The following is a 20,008-nucleotide window of genomic DNA, read 5'->3' on the forward strand; positions in this document are numbered from 1 at the left end:
ATATGTTAAAAAGAAGAGATGTAATGAGAACGACAAGATCTTGAAATGTAAGATAAAAAGGCAGTTTCATTAGACTGAAAACAGTTTTGACGGTTAAAATGTCAAATGTAACATTCCCTGTATTGTTGGTGAAGGTTTTATGAAGGCTACAGTTCAACCCTGGAATGAATTATTACTGTTAAAAAATGGTTTACAAAGGATTAAAAACACAATTCAAGTGGTGGCAATACAGTCCACACAACTGGACATCCCTTCAAAATTGCTGAAAAGATTTAGATTAAGAAAACTTTATTTATTTATCTTGGAATTTCTGCCAAGTTCTGGCTATTTTGTATATGTGACAACAATCTCCTTTCTTCGCTTTGGGGTAGCGTGCCAAGACGGACGGGGGCCTTAACTTACATCGAAAAAGAAGTTTTGTTAAAATATATGTGAAATGTCCCAACGGTATGTGAGAAAATTTATTAAGGTCTTATAAAACTTATAAAAAAAAAGATTTGGCGGCCCGGTAGTCCAGTGGTTAGCACGTCGGCTTCACAGTGCAGAGGTACCGGGTTCGATTCCAGCTCCGGCCTCCCTGTGTGGAGTTTGCGTGTTCTCCCCGGGCCTGCGTGGGTTTTCTCCGGGTGCTCCGGTTTCCTCCCACATTCCAAAAACATGCGTGGCAGGCTGATTGAACACTCTAAATTGTCCCTAGGTGTGAGTGTGAGTTCGAATGGTTGTTCGTTTCTGTGTGCCCTGCAATTGGCTGGCAACCGATTCAGGGTGTCCCCCGCCTACTGCCCGAAGACAGCTGGGATAGGCTCCAGCACCCCCCGCGACCCTAGTGAGGATCCAGCGGCTCGGAAGATGATGAATGAATGAATGAAAACCAAGATTTGCCATAATTGCAAAAGGCGTGTTTGGTGCCAAGACAACACTACATTCATATACATTCAATACATTCATTCTTTCTTCTTTCTACCCACATTCCTGCTGCTGGAGGCTTTAAATTTCCCCAGTGTGGGACAAATAAAGGATATCTTATCTTATCTTATCTTATATCACTAAATAAAACAACATACTGGGGATGTCTTTAAAGGGGGTGTGCACACTTGCGCAACCCCCGTATTTTTACCTCACCGCTCTTAAACTGTCTTTTATTCAATGAAGTTGGTCAAATAAATTGATTGTTTATCTTGGCCTCGTTTTGTTGAGACTACATCACAAAAAGCATTAAATTTGAACAGGGGTGTGTGTACTTTCACTGCACCTCCAAAATCAAGCGCCTAGCCGCAGTCCGGTGATCGTCACAATCAACAACACGGAAAACATTTTATTTGACCTTTCAAAATTCCTCAAAACTGGGCTCGACTCATCGAAACGGGATTTAATCAATCGAGGAAGACCAAAGGTGGAGCTGAAAGATCTCCTTTGCAACATTAGCTCACACAATCGTCCTCTCTTTTTCAAATTGAGTGCTCTACATTTGTCTGTGTGGTTCCACCTAAATCTACATTTCGACATTTAATCAGTAGCCTATTGGAAAAAAAGAAGTTGTGATGGCTGATAAGCCCTCTCGAAACATTCCCCCCAAAAAATGTTCGAAAAGAATGCTATATGGAAAAAAAAAGAACAAATTCGTTTCAACCACGAAGGCTGAAATCTGACTCAGTGCCTGCAGTCGGCATCTATGAACCTCGCAGCCCTTCACTTTTTCACCCATCCGTTTTCCACAACGCTTATTTGGAACCTGCAGTGGACTTGGAGAGAGAGAGAGAGAGAGAGAGAGATGGAGCACGACTGTCCTTGATGACAACTTTTCTCACCAACTTCCACGAAAGCGTTTTTCTTCAAACCCCCCTTCCTCTTTCTTCCTCCCGCGGCGGTTTTGTGCGGTCCGAACACCGTCCACGCTTTGTCTGAAGGGGGTCACGGCCGAGCCTCTCTCACACCTGCACGTCCCCCCCCCCCTTCAAGCAATCTACTGGGGCTTGTAATCGCTATTGTGGCAGCTATTGAGTGGAAAAACTTCCCAACCTCACACCGCCGCGGCCTTACTTAAAAAAAGGGGGACACGGGGTGTCTCGGTGTGGGGCTGCCAAATTCCAACAGTGGCTCTCCACAATCACACCCAAGCAGGAGGGACGAGCGGGGATGTCGTTGTGACTAATGGGAAGTCTGCATTCATGCCTGCTAGGCTGACAACATTTATCTTTGTTTGTGGGTGACCTTTTTTTTTGGGGGGTGGGGGGGTGTTGGGTTCACTAACTCATCACTTTTTGATTGCTCGATAAGGCGACACATTCTGGGTCAAGAAATTGCAACAACGGGGCACACACACACACATACACACACGCACACACATATTGTTTAAGGACAAAAGTTGCCAAATAAAGCAATTCCCTTCCTAACTTTTATTTATTATGACGCTCTTCCACGTCGTCTGTGCGGCGTTTGGGCGCCCATAGCCGCTCGCAGATAGCGCGGCAGCACCGCAGGATTAAGAGGCAGCAAGATTGTTAAACATGTCAACGTGTAATTGCACGATAAGGCCCCTTCGGAGGCATTCATTGGCCCAGTTGCTTTCTCTATTCCGCGCTAATCTCGCCCGCCACATTCGCTCTGTGCAATCTGTCTCCATAATCTTCTGTGACAGAGCAGCGCAGGCTGCAGCCTGTTTTTTTTCTTCCCCCCCCCCCTCCTTTTTTTTCGGCAAAAAGGGGGAGGCGGAGACGTGCAGAAAATATGCAGAGGCGTGATAAAGTGACGCTAATTATCCCCATTTAGGACATGGCAGTGCAAGGGATCGGGGCTTTAAGCAAGCCGGAACCCTAGCAGGGAATATATCAGTGGCCTGCATGCATACAAGATAACAGTGGCGCACATTTGCAGAGATTTATTGGGAATGGTCAACGTTAAAAAAAAAAAACACAGTCTCAGCGTCCCCCCCCCCCCCCCACACACACACACACACCCGCGCCATGCGGTGTCAGTTACTCCGGTTAAACGTGCTTGTATCCCGCCGTCCCTTACGCAAAAAGACGCACAAACCATTCCAAATGTTTACGTTTTTTTCTTTCCCTCTGTTATTTTTTTCTTTTCTGAGCAAACTCCACCGCGTTCAACGCCATTTCATTACATACAAAAGTGAGGCCTCGCAGCTTTAATTGACACAAGGCGCCAGTCTTCATCAAGTGGGAACTAACCACGGATGGATTTCACATTAATTGATTTTTTAAAAACGCATAAGTACGCATAAAGTAACTCTCATTTGCATGTGTATGGATATTAGTCTTCATGCAATTAAAACAAAAAAGAAACTGTACGTAAATGTCAAAACCAGCTGCAGGTCTGTCAAAAAAAATAATGACATCAGAAATTCAGTTTTCATTATGAAAACAATATACATAACGTGATTATTAATCTAATTGGCACGAACGTCTATTAGAATTTGGAGGGGGGGGGGGGGGGGAATGGAAATAAAAGAAGGCAAGATGTAATCCACGGGTCTCGAGAGAAATTGGCTGTCAATCACACAGCAGGCAACTTGTCGCCAGCCTTTTGCCGCCTTTAAAAGTTGACCCAATTGAAAATGAATCATATTTGAAACAATTATTAACCGATGTCACTTGCACGTTTATTTTTAATTACGGTGACTATGCTGGGATCAAATTAAAATAGATGCAGTGTAGCAAATTGAAAGCATTAACTACTTCACTGCGAATTTGTGGATTTCTTTTTCAGTGTAAAATTTCAGGGACACATTCATCTTTTTTTTTAAACGTCATGATGCGATTGATTGTCTATTTTAGAGCACCATTCGTTGGAATTTAAATAAGACGAAACATTTGCCATCATATTTTAGGTTGATATTAATTAAACATATCACTACTGTCTTTTAAACGTGTGTTTTAATACTCGAGAGCTATTTGGGATGTTTTTTTTACAGGCCAGTTTCAATTCAATGCCAGGAATAAAAATAAAAATGAAAAGTCTGATTATCGAAAGTCAGAAAGTGAGAGCAACTTCGATATTTACTGCCGTGAATAACACGAACAGGCGATTCGTCATATGGAGGCCTTGAAAACGAGATTTATTTAAGACCCTTGGGGAAGAAAAAAAAGTGATGCGATTCATTTCGGCCTCTTTGCAAAGTGATCGAAATGAAGAAAACATTGAAATGAAAAGTTTGGTTATCACAAAATATTTTAAAACGAACAAATTCTTCTTTTGAAGGAATTTTCAACCCGTTTTTAAGAACAATTACGCACAAGTAATTCAAGCCGTTTAAAACCGCCGTGGCAGCAATGGCTTTCAATTTAAAAGTATTTCAAACAACGCCGCATCGAAAGTGTCACTTGCCGTAATAATTCAAAACAACATCTTGGGAAATTTATTCCATTCTTTTTTTTTAATCATTGCAGTAAATCCGGGCTTTTCACTTGCAGAAAAGCACATAAATTACAAGAGCACGTTGCCAAGTCATCCTTCTTTCAAATATTAAAATTATTCACAATTATACAATAATAAGAGTGTTACAACAATAAAACGAGGGGTTGGAACACAAACGCTTTAAAGTTTAAAAAGAGGATTCCTTTTAGACCCACTTCTTTTAAAGCACTTTCTGTATTATTGTCTTGACATTTTGTAATAACTTACAGTTAACGGGGGGGGGGGGGGGGGGGGGGAGCCCGAGGTGCACCAGGCGTAAATTAGACTGGAAACGATGATTTAATAGCACGATAACCAAAAAATGTCAGTAGTTTTATGCCCCCTCCTCAACAAAAAAAACGGGAAAAAAGAAGAGCCTTCATTTACATGTGATAAACACTCTATACAAAATACAGGTAGTTCTTGCAAGGAGGGAGGAGGGAGGGGGGGCTAGAAAAGAGGTAAATATTTGGTTATGTGTTCCGTTGCACTTCCAATGACGGGTTCGAATTGAATTAGATGTGTGTGAGCGGGACCGTCCCATTCACTCCGGCCGCCGCGCTCTGGTAGTGCGCCGGCAAAGCGTGGAGCCGGCTCTGCATGGCGGGGTCCGCCGGCTCCCCGGTGGGCAAGTACATACTTATCATCTCCCGCAAGTCCCCGGGACAGGGGCCCCGCGCGTGAGGGCCCGCGCTCACCGGGGGGCTCACGCTGGGTTCCGACTTGACCAACGAGCCCAGCGTGCCCATGGAAGAGGCGACGGCGGAGGAGGACGAAGAGGAGGAGGAGGAGGAAGAGGACACGCCGGAGCCTTGGTGCTGCGTGTAGCTGAGGGCGCCGTAGCCGGACGGGGACGCGCTCATGTAGCTCTGCGAGTTCGAGATGGGGCTGTACTGGAGCGCGCTCATGTCGTAGCGGTGCACGGGCTGCGGATTGTGCGCGTGGTGGTGATGGTGATGCGCGTGGTGGCCATGAGGGTGCGCGTGGTGGTGGTGGTGGTTGAGGTGGTGCGCGCCCCCGCCGGGGTGCTGGCCGAAGGCGAGGTGCGCCTCCTGCATCATGGCAGCGGCCGCCGCGGCGGCGGCCACCTGGCCCGGGTAGGCGCCGTTGGCCCAGCCGTTCATGTGCGCGTAGCCGGAACCCGCGGAGCCTCCGTGGGGCGCCCCCGGGCTTTCCAGCCTCTGGCCCGCCGAGGAGGACGCCATGCCGACACCCAAGCCTACTCCGCCGCCGCCGGCTCCGGAGAGCAGACCGCCGGCCAGCGAGTACTTGTCCTTCTTGAGGAGCGTCTTGGTCTTCCGCCTGGGCCGGTACTTGTAATCCGGGTGCTCCTTCATGTGCATGGCCCGCAGCCTCTTGGCCTCGTCGATGAAGGGCCGCTTTTCCGCCTCGGACATCACCTTCCACTCGGCCCCCAGCCTCTTGCTGATCTCGGAGTTGTGCATTTTGGGGTTCTCCTGCGCCATCTTTCTGCGCTGGCCGCGGGACCACACCATGAAGGCGTTCATGGGTCTCTTCACCCGCTCCTGGCTCGCCTTGGAGCCCGCGTTGGGCCCCGTTTGCCCCCCGGCCGCGTTAGTCTGGAGGCCGGGAGAGTGGAGATCGGTCTCCATCATCATGCTATACATTCGAGCGGCTGGTTGGAGGGGGGTGGCGGGGGGGGGAAAAACTTCACCGGCGAGAAAAGACAAAATTCAAATCGAGTAGGGCGATCCGCCCGCGCGCGCGCGCGTGACCGGAGTGGCTGCAAGAGTCTTTAAAGCGCGCCGAAGCATAAGCAATATTCCCACAAGGGCTCTCCAAGCCGTCGCCTTGCTGCCTCACATCCGCTGTGACAGAATGCACACTGGAGCCACTCGGAGTTGACAAGTTGCTTGCAGCGGCGGCCATGTGACGCGTGCACTGACAGCACTTAAATGAGGCGCGGGCGGCCAATGAGGAGCTAGCTGACGGGCTCATTTGCATATGTTGGCTCAGTTGACTCCAGAAAGCACAACACGACGGAAGAGGAATGAAGCAAGCGGGGTGTCGATCCCACAAATAACATGAGGAATTAAACATCTCCCAAAACAAGTAAACAAGATCAAGTTTGTTTTTTTCAATGATTTTTTTTACATTATGCACGTCTGACTTTGCGTGTATGTGGCAATGTAGAATTGAACTAAGGTGCTTTCTCTTTTTTTTATGTTAAGGTGTCGTACACAACCAAAAAAAAAATCAATCAGCGTTAGCGTTTGGATATTTCACCAAAAACATGGCATTTACCATCACGGAATTGCCATTTTCCCGTGTATCTCTATTTCAGCCCGAGGGCTCTCTCAAAACATGAGCGAGGCTCATTTCTGAATGAGTCTGCAGTATTTTTATTTTGGAATACATCAACCTGTTGGTTTTAGGAACTATGAAGCTTTTTTGCTCACTTTCTTACAGACTCGTGTTTATTTTTAAACTTAATGGTGGCCTCCTTTACTTGCATTAGAATCCGATTGGCCGTCATTCAGAACTCGGGAGGTAGGTACAGTACACGGAAGTAGGCAGACAGACAGACAGACAGACCTAGATGAAAACTTGAATAGGTAGATAGATAGATAAATTGGCTGTGCCAGCCAGCTACCAACAAAATACATCATCGTAACATAAAATCCAATTAGTTGCTAAGTAACACGTTATCATGGCCAATAAACTTTCGTGTCTGGAAACGATGTTAGGCATTTTTGTTGTTGTTGTAAAACCTAAATTAAAACAGAAAAGTTACAGTATACGGATGTTGATAATTTAATTTAAATCCCGAATTAAAACCCAAATCCATTAAAAACAAATGTCAGGGGCCATGTAAGGGTACAAAATCTGTATATTATTGTTTGGTGCCATGGTTGAAGGACAGGAATGGACTCCTGCTGTAATTCGATATTTCTCGTTAGAATTCGGTGGGCGGAATCCAAAGAAACGCCCCGTGCGGATCGGCCTGGAAGGCGACAAGTGTCATTGTCCATTGCATTGTGGGTCATGTAGTTTTAAAAAGAAAAACGACTTTTTTTGCGCCATGGAGAAAAATGAACCCTCTATTTGGAAGTCCACTCCCAGTCATGACATTCATGGCTCAATCATTTTCCAGTTGTCCTTTTAGGTCGACTTTAGCTGAATATTTCCTCCTACACGTTGCGCTATCAAAACGTTCCCGCGATTGACGTGGACGGAGGGCATATATAAAAAAAAGGGAATTTCTGTGAAGCAATCTTAAAAAGATGGGCAAACCATTTGTTTACACACTAAAGAAGTTACGAATAAGGAAAAAAAATCAATGTCTAAATGAGATGTTTTGTTTGGTTGGATACTGACAGCATACTAATAATATAAATACATATGAAAACATATAAAACGTATTTATTGATCAATCTACACCAACATTTGATTAATAATAGAAAATACTTTGAAATTCTCAATTTCACCGTGTCATTATCAATCGTTGGAGGACTCCTCAAACCAACACGTCTGTGTCGCGTGAGAATGCTGAGTTATACTCTGCGTGTGCCAAGGGACCGTTATGATTGGACACAATGTTGGGATTTAACCTTTATGATGATGACATAAGCACCCTGGGTGACAACTTTTCTTCTATGCTGCGATGCCTGTGTACGCCTTACAACGTGACACACACACACACGCACACACGCACACACACTTATGGATTGATCAAACTTTTTCCCCGAAGCCAAATTTCGAAGTCCAAGTGTCAAAGGACGGTCACCATTAAATCTTCCTGACGTATCAAAGGAGTCGTAAAAGCAATCCCATAATAGCAATAACCCGTGGTGATCGCGCTAGAAAATGTTATCCTACTCAAACGGACGTCAAATATATAGCTTAGAGATGATCCACTTACACACAAGAAAAAGAGAGAGAAAAAGCAGCAACTAAAAAGTCCATCAATAAACCCCCGCTCGTTTCTGCGCGCCAATTCCACCTCTCGTGCGCGTAAAAGGTCATTTTACGCACAACGCGGGAAGCGTCAAAATCCAAAACCAGGACCCCCCCCCCCAACCCCTCCCACTCCCACCTACTTACGCGTCTATCCGCATGTCCGCTCCTCTCCACTGTAGACAAAGCGGGTAGATTTCCTCCAATCTAAATACAGTGGCAAGCCTCCCCGCAAAAAAAAAAAAATAATAATAATAATAAAGCGCCACGACGCGCGCATGCACGACCGCTAGAAACAAGCTCAAAGCGGTGCCAGGGGCATCCGAGCTCCCGGTGCCCGTCCAAGAGCCAACAGCACCACGCCAATGTGGGCCAGACGAGAGAAGAATGACAGTTTTACAAGCAGACGCGCGCGCGCACACACACATCCACACGTACAAAAAAGACGATTCCAAGTTATTGTTGCTCTCTGGGAAAAAAAGGGGGCTTGCTGCTCACATAATGGGGCCGGGTGGTGGGGTGGGGGTGTCTTTGTGTGTGTGTGTGTGTGTCACAGAACAATACCAAACACGTATTCTAATAAATAGAGCGTTTGTGGCTCTCCAGCATGATTGGGCTGGAGCAGCACTGCTTGTGAAAGGCAGCTGTGCCGCATTTGAGGAGGAGGGCCGGGGCAAGACTTGGTGGGCAGAGCACCCCCCCCCCCCCCCCCCCCGCCGCGCACACACACACAAATAACCACCCCCATGATGGTGAGAGAAAGATTGTGTGGAGAACTCTTGGATGTGTTTTAGGACCCCCCCCCCCCCCTTCATTAAAAAGTGCATTCATTCAGCAGCCATTCCTATTGATTTCTGTCGAATCCAAATTCCGTTTACACGCGAGCCCGCACAGCTTGCAAACATATGCTTGTGACAGCCGCAAAGTGCTTCACGACCATCTGCACGTGGTGACACGGAGATAGAAAGAATCGGAGTCATCAGAAATTGTTGTAGAGCGATTGGTCTTGGAGTATCATTTCAAATCAGCCAGCATGCTTGCAGATCTGCTTTACAGTGGACTTAAAAATCAAAGAACCTGCTTGCCCTCTGAATTATTTGGATGCAAATCGAAACAATCAGTTCCAGGCGCAAACTCACTGAATCTTCAATTACTTCGGCAAACTACTTTAAGTTTGAATTCTTAACTGTCACACACCCCGGCAAATAGACAGAGACGTACAATAACAGGTAAGGGTAGAAGAAAGCAAAATTACTCCACGTGTTACAAGGACAAAAGGAATGCGGCTGCAGAGTGATCGTGCTGGAATTGTGCTGGTGTGTATTGATTAATACGTGTGGAACTGAACTTTAGAGGTCATGTAAAGTACATTTTAAAATGCTAAGTGTATAATAATAAAATTGCTAATATATATACTGCATGCACACACACACACACACACACACACACACACACATATATATATGTGTGTGTGATTGTAATGCAGTTCTACACTGTAAACATTGTTCAATGAAAACCTCTTTGACAGTAGAAATACAAATTATGAATGACTCATATCACTTTTGCAAAGGCAGAATTTTTGCATAGGACCACCACGTATTGTGTGCCTAATATTGTGACCTTTCCTGTCCGGAGACATGCAAGAGGCAGAAGGCTCCCTCGAGGAGCATCAAATTTAATTCGGTTGTGAAGAGTCCAATCTGAACGAATAGAAGGGACGCGACCGCGTCAGCCGAAACTCAACTCGGTGTTTATTTACAAAACGTCGGTCACGCGACCGCAGCCGTCGTACCGACGCGATAGCTTCCCGGCGTCCTCGCCGGGCCGAGCGCCAACCTCAAACTGCCGAGGCAGAAGGCGCGCGCCTTCCGCATTGTGACGCGCCATTCAAATCTAGGCCACTCTTGTCTACGAGCAATTTGTTCTTTTGTCGCTTCCGCGCACTCTATTTTCATCTGGTACAAGGGCCTGATGGAGCGGTGAGTCAGAGGCGGGATGACACCACGACGGCCAAGAAGAAGTGAGTGGGAATACAAAGAGGGAGGGAGCGCGAGAGAGAGAGTGAGGGAGAGGACCAGGGAGGCCAATGTCAATCCGCCGGCAAACAGCAGTGGATAATCATGGTCTTTAGGAAAACACTGTGTCCATAATGCTATTACCCAGGATTACCTACTCCAGCAGTGCGGGCGAGACTCTCTCCACAATGTGCCATAGACCTTTCAGATAATCATCTTATCACTACTGACAAACCCACAAGAAACATCCCATTATTATTCCAGAAAAAAGGGAAGGGGGTGGTGGTGGGGCAGCATGTTTGGATGAAGACGTAAATTGGACCAAACTACCGAGGGGAACTCGGAGCTGGAATTCCCTCCAAGTTGGACCGGAGAAAATCTTTTGAGTTCAATGCAATGTTGGCCGTACCTCATCAAAGGACCAACTGCGTGTATTTGACTTGATTTGGGGGCGGGGCTTTCTTCAACACTTTTCTAGCAAAAGAAGGAGCGATGACAAGGACAATAAAGTCAAGTGAAGCAAGCAGACTCTCGTTCAACGATGAGTTGTGCAGACTGTGTACAGCACCAGAATACGGTCCATTCCAAAAGTATTGGAACGGCAAGGCCAATCGCTTGGTTTTAGTTGTACTGTATACCGAAGTCATTTGTGTTTCGGATCAACAGATGAACGTGAGAGAAAAGTTTAGAACTCTCGTTTTCATTTCAGGATATTTACAGAGCCGTGAAAAAAATATTTGGCCCCCTTCCTGATTTCTGCGTCCTTTGCACATTTATCACACACGGAGCTTTCAGTTAATCAAACCAATTTTAATATCAGAGAGAGACACTCCTTTGGAAATATAAATGCAGTTTGTAAATGCCAATTTCATCTCGATGTGAAAATGTAATTGCCCCCCGAACCAAATAATGGGCAGCAATAACTGAAATCAAGCATTTGCGATAATTGGCGATGAGTCATTCACAACGTTGTGGAGGAATTTTAGCCATTGTTTTTTTTTTTGCAGAATTGCTTCAACTCTGTCATATTGGAGGATTTCTCTCTTCTTTTTCTTTTAGCCCTTCAAAATCAGATCACAGGGGGACCTTTAGTCGGTGAGAATCAAAGGATTCACCGGATGTGTTTGTACTTTTTTTTCAAAATGAAGGAGCGTCTCAACAAGCGGCACGAAGAAGATACACAGGAAGTTACACGACATAAGCATCACAGTGAGAGCCCACAAAAGCAGTGTTGAAAAGAAAACCTCAACAAAGTGGGTATTCATCAAAAAAGCTAAGGTTCGATACATGGGGCATCCTCTGAAGTGGAATGCGGGAGAAAATATACCTCTGAAGTTGCAGTTTGATGTGTTACAGATGTCAGAGATCCTTGCAAACCTTTGTCACGACATCACATTTATATTCCAAAAGTTGCAAGCAGCCTCAACAAGGGTCGATGAAATAAAATCGAGGCACACAGGTTTTGTGACTTTAGCAGACTCGCGTTCAAATTTGAAAACAAACCAACAAACTTTCTCTAACATTTGCAGTTTTACGGGTTACAACAAGCGACCTCGGAAAACATTACAGTCCTCAGGTTTTACGACATCACACTTGATCCCAAAAAGTGGCAAAAGACTCAAACAGGTTCGGAGAAGAAGGTACACAAGAAGTTGTCATCGAAAAATGCACACATTTAGAGCGTACTGAGGGCTACACTTGCGCTGGGTACAAAAAACAGGGCCCTAAATGTTAAAAAGAGAATGCTTCCTACGGTGCATCATGCAAGCAAAAGGTTGAGTAATGTCAATTTTGTTCTGCTTGAGGAAGGCAGACACTTTTATTTCTTTTTCTTTTTTTTAATATTCGAGCGTGCTAGGTCCACATCCAACCACACAATTAGAGCCAAGATTTTATGGAGCATCTCTACTTATCAATTAGCCATATAGCACTCCTTCTCCAATTGGTCCATAACAGACAGGAACAGTAACTAGTAGGTGCTAATAGCTTCTCCGCGGTGATGGAGGCACGGAGGGTGAGGGGCAGCTGAGGAGGATAGGCGTGCAAGACAGTTCACTAACACATCTCTAATTAGAGCTCACAGTAAGTCATTACTGATGTAATAGGGTGTAACGCTAATGGCTATCAGGCCAAAGCCCACAGCAAGCGGCACCAGAGGAGGAGGAAGGCGGGAGTCTTTTCAAGTGAAAGAATGAATGTATGGAGGAGAGAGTTGTGAAGATGGGTCGAGCGAGGGAAAACGGGTGAAGCATTTTGAGTCCACTTTTAAGAACAACAGTCAGACAAGGTCAGAGCCCATTAGTGCACACTCTTTACTCTGATGCCGCCTAAAAAAAAAAAAAGAGCTCTCATGTTTATCAGGATCTATACGTTCGCGGGGTGGGGTGTGTGTGTGTGTGTGTGTAAAATGGGGTTGAGCTGTGTTAACAAATTAACCACTTAGACAGCCTGCAGCCCATTCTGTCCAAAAACACTCCTGCTTTTTGCACCTTTTGGCCACTACATAGCGAGAACCGAATAAATAGGGAAGCGACAGTGGGTATAAAAAGTTAAAATACCTGGTTTTGGTGATATAAAAAAAAAATATATGTGGCCGAAATAAATAATTTGAAAACCTTTCCACCAGAAAAGAAATCGATAACGTCCATCCATCTTCTCTACTGTTTCTCCTCACTTGGGTCAGGATTGTGTGAGGAGACCAGATTAGTGGAGGAAATCCACGGAAACAAGTGGCAACATTTCACACAGGAAGGCTGGAGCCTGGATTTGAGACAACAACCTCAGAACTGTGAGGCTCTTTGTCTCGCCTGGCCTATAACTTGTACAAATAAATGAATAAAATGGTTTCGAGAGGAGGAAGCCTCAATCAAAACAAAAATGTGGTTCCGATCAAGCGTTTGGGGTGACGATTACTGAACAGTGAACCCCCCCCCACCCCCCCGCAAAAAAACCTCCACCAAATGAATCACCCACCGATCCCTTGATGGAGAAATATGTCATGTCCGGTGCAACAAGTTATGGTCAATTCTAAAGCTTACACATGCTGATCGACTGCGCAACTTCTTTTTGCTAGAGGCGCATATTTTAAAAACTAGACTTTACGCAGATCTGATTGGCTGGATTGAATCGGAAGATAATGTGCAATTTTAGGCAAAATCAGTGATCAGCAATGTCATCATTTGTCCTGTACTGGCCCGATTGGGCCAGCATCAGTGAACTTCAGGTGGCCCAACACAGTCGCCTTTAACTCATTCAGTACCAGCCAATTCTAGACCAAGTCTGAAAAGACGTTTAAAAACGTCTTTGGGAGCGAATGAGTATCGAACCCTGTGAATGTTGCATTGGTGGCAAAAGAAAAATGTAAGCAGATAATCCTCCCGTTCTCCTCCATCGCAGGAGGCTGCCATTTTCACATTCTAACGCCCCCTGCTGTCCACTGAAAATGAACATCAAAGTGCCCTCATGCTTGAATTCAGAATACCAGCAAATCCAGAAAACAGGTGCGCCGTGGCATTCGCGATGCGAGCCCAAAGGCACTTTAGGGCAGGCAGAATGTAAAAATTGCATCCCACTTTCACATTCTGAACGAACATGTCATAAAGGGGGTGGGGGGGAGTAAGGTAAAGTAAAATTACTCACGCTTTGAAGACACTTGACGCACACGTAAAAGAGCGGTAACAGGAAGGGATGCGAGGAGATACTGTCATTTGGTGGCTGGATTTCAGAGGTGGACGTCTGTTAAAAAAAAATAAGTCAAAGAAAAAGGAAAGCACATTTGAAACAAATCCAAGATCTTTAACTTTGTTTGCAGATTTGACCCTAAAACTTCAGTTGCATTCCAAATTGCGCCACGAGCGGAACATTCCTCTTGAAGCGTAGCTTCGCTAACAACAGTAGCGTCAGTTTGGCCTTTAAGGAAAGTGCGGGACTTCAATGTGTGTGCCTGGCAGAAGGAAAGCTGGGACCGTTGTCAGTTGTCAAAGTTAGCAGAATGCGAAAGAAGGTCATCATCCCCGGGAGGGCCCCCAAGTCAAAGCCCGCCGTCCTTCCACATGCCCTTTAGCTCGCCACGTCGCCATTTAACACCTCACCTTATTTGCCGTGTCCTCCTCCGCCATCTTGCTTCCGTTTTGCTCCCTTCTGTTGCATTTGATTTATCGAGAAGTTCCAAAGATAGACCTGCGAGACAGAACGAGAAGGGACAAAAAGCTCGTCTTTAAAATCCCCTCTGTCGCGTGCTTTAAAATTGTAATTAGAAAATGAATTTTACGCAAATTAGTCAAACAATAAAACAGAAATGGCATCTTTGGCAGATAAGGCAGGTAATAAGTGCATTAGGGCATCCACTCAGTGTGTGCGGTGCAGCGCAGATACTTATCCAATGGGCGGCAGCACAATAACACACTATTCTTATGTTAATCAAGGAGGCCATTAATGTTTACATTGGGAATCGGGCCTTCCAAAGAACGGCCATTCAATTCCTGCTAAACAGGCATAATTAGTTCCCTCTTAAAGCCATATTCCATTAACTCACAGGTGAATTGCATCACATTTCTGCTTGGTTTGTGCACCATAATAGGATTGGAAAGCAAATCACATATTCAGAGAACTCGCCCCGACAGGGGAAATATATATTTTTTTATGGTTCCGTCAACATTTAAAAGTGTTGTCCGTATTTCTTGTGCCGTTGCTTTACGCATAAATGCATCTTTAGCCATAAACAGCTTATTCGAGATTAGAGCGTTTGAAAGGCTGCATGATGACACCAAACGCCAATAAGACCGGGGGTACTCCAAAAGAAATCTTAAAGGGATATAAGTATTTGTTTCAATGAGTCACAGGTCCATTGATAAAGGTTGATTCAGCTAATCTGATTCTATCTGATGCTAATCTGATTCTAATTCTGCTAATACCAAAAATTTAAAGGACGTTGATATTTGATTATCCAAAGGTTAGCTCGAGCCAAAACCAAAACAAATGTTTTGAGAGTACTGCATGTGCGACCAACGTACACTTGACTGCTATTTTCACTTGTATCTTTGAAGTGAAATACGTGATACCTGTATACGAGTGTTTTGTGGTTGTTAAATGTGCTATTAAGAATAGCGTTAAATTTCTTGGTACGTGCGTACGACTGTTAAAACTGTAATTTACGGTTTTAAAACAGCTGAAAAGATTTGAATGGAAAATCACGTCATGACCCAAGTCACTAACCAAAACTGCGTCCTTTACTAGCTTGTACAAGACATCCACTGAAAGTGACGTGCACTGTAAAAAAGCAAACGTCTGCCATGGCTGCTATGTTAGTAGCGTGACTTATTCATAATGGCGTGTCAAAAAAAACACCAATTGAAATTATTATTATTTTTTGTAATGTTCAATTAAAAAAAAATCAAAAGGGGGTGATGAACTTGCACATAGAGCAAAAATGTTGCTGTGTCACCTCTGAATCCTCAGCTGCCTTTACTTTTCTTCTGTCTGCAAGATTTATGCCCAGTTGTTGGCAAATGAGGGATGGATATTTTTTTTGTCCTTTTTCCAGAGGTTGGTGAAACAAGCAAACGTTTGCCTTGACTCGGTATCCTTCCTTCCGTGATTGGTTGTTTTTCCTCTGGCGTGGTGGTTTCTTAAAAGTTAAATTCGAGGCATAACAAGATGGGGCCCGAGAGTGCAGATTGTTCTTTACATCTTATTTTACTGACATATAACTGCCAAGTCATACTGATATTAAAATATGAAAAAAAAAGTTTGTTTTTTAATAGCAAAATGAGATGGTGGTGTGGTCTTCTAGTGTACATTTTGGTAATGTCAAAAACAGATCGAACGATGCGCATCTAATCCTGGCCATTAACAGCCATGTTTTCACTCGGCCGTCTTTTCGCATTGTGAGGACACTTACGATTTATATAGGTGGGTAAGCTTCACATGTGTTGCGCGCGCGCGCCCACACACACTCACACACACACACACACTGAATGTAATGGATAGGAGGCGGCTGAGGGCGTCTGTCAGGGGCGACTGTTCTAATCAGAGCAGTGGGGAGAGAGATAAAGGAGAAAATAATGAGTGTGGCATCGGGCCTTTCATAGCGCAACAAAAGGCCACGGGATCAGATAGACGCACACAATGTGGAGAGGAGGAGGAGAGGAAGAGGGGAGAAAGCGAGTGCGAGGGAGGAGACCGTGTGTATGCGCGTGGACGAGGAGCGTTTGCTAATAAGCCATCCTGCACTGTAACAGTTTGAGGAAAACGCAAGCGGACTTTGATGCAGCTGATTGATGGTCGTCTCCGTGGAAACGTGGACTCCTCCCCTCCTTCGCCCACCCTATAAAACTCACGCGCCTCCTTCCATTTCCCCCATTTTTATTTTTTTTTTTGTGTTCTTGAGCCACCCTTCCGCTGATTAGTGCGGCTTCATTCGCGGCCTTGCGGGATAATTTCCAGGCCTCCTTTGATTATTAATGCCTAATTTCCAACGATTACACCTCTTGGATTATTAATGCCTAATTTAGCTTGATGACTCCGGGTATTAGACAGTGTCCAAACAATCCTGTGGTGGTCTCCAAAATGTGTACACACAGAGTCAGAGAGCTCATAGGGTGGGGGCAGCAAGTTTTAAATTAACGGCTGGTTACTTCCTGTTTTTTGGGGGGGTGTTTTTCAAAGTTTCCAGTCAAAAAAACCCCCACCACTAATTACAAACTGCAAACTAGGAGAAATAAGCAGGCAGACTCTAAAGAAAAAAAAATCCTATTCACAGACTTAATGAGCTTGTCGAAAGCTGAATAATTGATTTCTAATTCTAGCCTGCAGCTGTTGACCCAAACAACGAGCATTTCACCGCCCCCCCACCCCCGAGACCCCCACCCCCATTTTTTGAATGAAGCCGAAAATATGTCGTTGCGCTGCGACTTGGCACGGTGCGGCGCCGCTAACCAAACTCTGTCACGCCTACGTCACACTTTAAAGGCTTTTATTTGGATGCCGGCTATAAAGTTTTGACAGTTAAAGCCTTGATCTCCAAACAGGCGTGCATCCTCCGTTTTCAATTCTTCGCATACGAACCTTTTGATGGCTTCATCCTCCTTGCTAACAGTACTTAGCTACTGTTAGCTAGAACCTTACAAGGAGAACGGAGACACGCTGGTCAACCGTTTGTTTTACTCCAGAGAAAACAACAGAAACAAAAGGTGCAAGCAGCACTGAATAGCCACCCGCTTCTCAAAACGAAAAATCCAACTTTGACACGACGCTCAGTACGCATTAATTAGCATCGGCAACATTTTTGGGTCAATTTCAATCAATCTCAGATCCACTTCCTCTTTCTGTTGGGGCTCATTTGTATGAATTCCCAAGGAGGAGCTCACCAAAACAGCCCAACCTTATTTTCGCCATGGACAAGTTTCATGTTAAGACAGACCGTATAGAGGCAAACAAAAACTAATTGTAAAAATCCCAAACTCACTATTAGGCTGAAGTCAGTTGCTGTAATTAGTGAGAGTCCTGCGTTTCTATTCAGTGAGCTGGTCCCAGCTAGAGGTAATGGGAGACGACGACACCTGAAGTGCGCTATTCATGTCCAGTCTACACCGCAAAGCCCTTTTCATATCGCACTCAGCACAGCACAGCGCATGGTCAACCAACTCATTCACTCTTTTTTGTGCTAGGGTGGCGCAACAAGGCAACGTTGCAGCAGCTGGTGGCACACAAGGTGGGCGTTGGCCTCCTAATTTGAAACGTTTGATTCGGATGCATCCAACGTGGCGAGGGAAACATTTTTAATGTCCCATGGCTACGCAATGAAAGTATAAGGAAAAGATGCCAGGCTACTTCTGGTTCGGTTGCTTAGCAACCAGTGTTAACTATAAGTGAGCCTGCGCCAGGTTGTCCCAGCTCCATCGTGCATCCTAGCCAAGTGATTGTAAGTCATGAAAATGAACAAAATAACTCAAACTGAAAAAAAAAAATCCTTTTGGTGAACAAAATAAAAACAGGAAATTAACTGAAATAACATTTTATGATTACAAAACTAATTGAACCCAACAATAGTTGGAAAATATCCTTCATTTGATCTATTTCAACTAATTTGTTTATTATGGGTCTTGCATAAAACACGAAAGACAGCAAACAAGTTCACGCGTTTGTTTTATATTGCTCTGCAATTGATGTACCGTGAGTAAACGTTTGAGTAAACGTCATTTTGTTTTACTTCATATCGCTGTCAGCGAGCTGAAACTATGTCCTCGGATGTCAAAATTTGGTAAATTGAATATTTTATCAAAAATGCAGTATATTCTATTGGTTTGTCCAAGGAGAGTGTGCTATACTTATAAATTATTGACCAATCATAAGTGTTGAAAATGACCTACATCTTTGATGATGCACTTTTTTAATGTTTGAACATTTTTTTGGCTCGGAAAGCTGATGATTTTGGAAGGTATCGGGTTTTCACCCGACGCCAGCGATATGTTTAAAAAAATGTGAAGCAACTCTTCCGTTTTCAGTACAGATACTAAATACGGCAATAAAAAAATCTTTCAACAATTGTGATGATAATAATAGGGATTGGATGATATGAAAAAAATAAATAATGATGTTCATTTGTTTGATTGTTCATGTGGCACCGTGTGTATCGTCATGACCTAGGGGGGCAGTCGCTTGTTTGGGGAGCTTAGCACAGAGCTGCCAGTGTGCGAACCACAGCCGTCCGGCGTCCCTGTAAGATGACCTCCCGGAAAATAGGCCTAATTATTACCGTGACAGACCCGCGCTATCATATTCTGCCTACCTGGGGAGGGGGAAGGGCCTAGTATGCGGTGCGGTGGGAGGTGGATTAGAAAAATTCACAGAAATATATACCGTCATACGACCGAACCCCCTTAAACTGAGCCCCATTTATTTTTAATGTCCTAATCAGCGGCTCCTGATTAGGACATTAGGAGAGGTGGCATGGGGGGGTCTTGGCCCGGGTGTTCACACAGGTTAGTTAGCACAGGTGCGACAACAGACTGGATGAAAAAACTGATATATTCTCACCCACATGCATTTTACAACGTCCCATTGAAGTGATGTCACTTGAGTTGAAATCATAGAGAAAAGTGGCACCATTGTGAGATGAGCAGAAAGGCCGCCATCCGCCACCCCAAGCCACAGTCATTAAGTCGGAATCATTACATGATACATTGAAGGGCTATTTGCCGGGGTTTGTTCCGAGGAGACAGCCTGCCTGCTTGGAACGGTCCTGGGAAAAGGGACACACAACACCCAGTGTGTCCTCCGTGAGAAAAACATTGTTGCCGCTTGTTAGGGATTCCATAACACGACAGTGCGCCGAACAGACAGAAGCAGGAACGGTATAGAAGTACATCAAAGAAAATGTTGATTGATTCGTCAATGACATAATTGCAACGTCACCACTACTTTCGAGTACCCTTACGATTTCATGGTCAATCGTTTGCGAAGTTTACAGATGACAAACAAGTCCAAATTTTGAGTTGTAGTACCACGTTGTGCCGCAACATGGTGGGCAGCGCTGAGGTCTGGACTCCTGTATAGCAAATTTAACAAGAAAGAGAAGAGTGTTAACACGTTTTACGGCTGTAATAGTCATTCCTGCAGCGGAGAAAGAATATACTGCACGTGCGTTAAAGTAGAGATTTTTT

At 44.8% G+C, this 20,008-nt stretch overlaps 2 protein-coding genes and 1 long non-coding RNA gene across 5 annotated transcripts in view; 1 reads left to right on the forward strand and 2 right to left on the reverse strand.

Moving 5' to 3' along the window:
- Positions 1-20,008, forward strand: part of LOC127611595 (importin subunit alpha-4) — a 167,955-nt gene that overhangs the window by 122,571 nt on the left and 25,376 nt on the right. The gene's annotated exons all lie outside the window — the stretch shown is intronic.
- The window catches only part of LOC127611646 (uncharacterized), a 93,197-nt gene that overhangs the window by 13,056 nt on the left and 60,133 nt on the right, over positions 1-20,008 (reverse strand). For all 3 annotated transcript variants that reach the window (XR_007965401.1, XR_007965399.1, XR_007965400.1), the window contains 2 exons: positions 14,438-14,525; positions 13,986-14,081 (listed from right to left, as the gene is read on the reverse strand). This is a non-coding gene — a long non-coding RNA (uncharacterized LOC127611646). The remainder of the gene's footprint in view (positions 1-13,985; positions 14,082-14,437; positions 14,526-20,008) is intronic.
- Positions 4,384-6,247, reverse strand: sox1a (SRY-box transcription factor 1a). The gene has a single exon (XM_052082277.1). It carries the CDS (start codon positions 6,039-6,041, stop codon positions 4,929-4,931), a length of 1,113 nt encoding a protein of 370 aa, XP_051938237.1. The 5' UTR covers positions 6,042-6,247; the 3' UTR covers positions 4,384-4,928.

Source organism: Hippocampus zosterae, chromosome 12 (assembly GCF_025434085.1).
Source record: "Hippocampus zosterae strain Florida chromosome 12, ASM2543408v3, whole genome shotgun sequence".
Classification (NCBI taxonomy): domain Eukaryota; kingdom Metazoa; phylum Chordata; class Actinopteri; order Syngnathiformes; family Syngnathidae; genus Hippocampus; species Hippocampus zosterae.

What these genes read in the sequence shown, in the direction of transcription:
- sox1a (XM_052082277.1), bottom strand. Translation starts at nt 6,041, where the DNA reads ATGTATAGCATGATGATGGAGACCGATCTCCACTCTCCCGGCCTCCAG.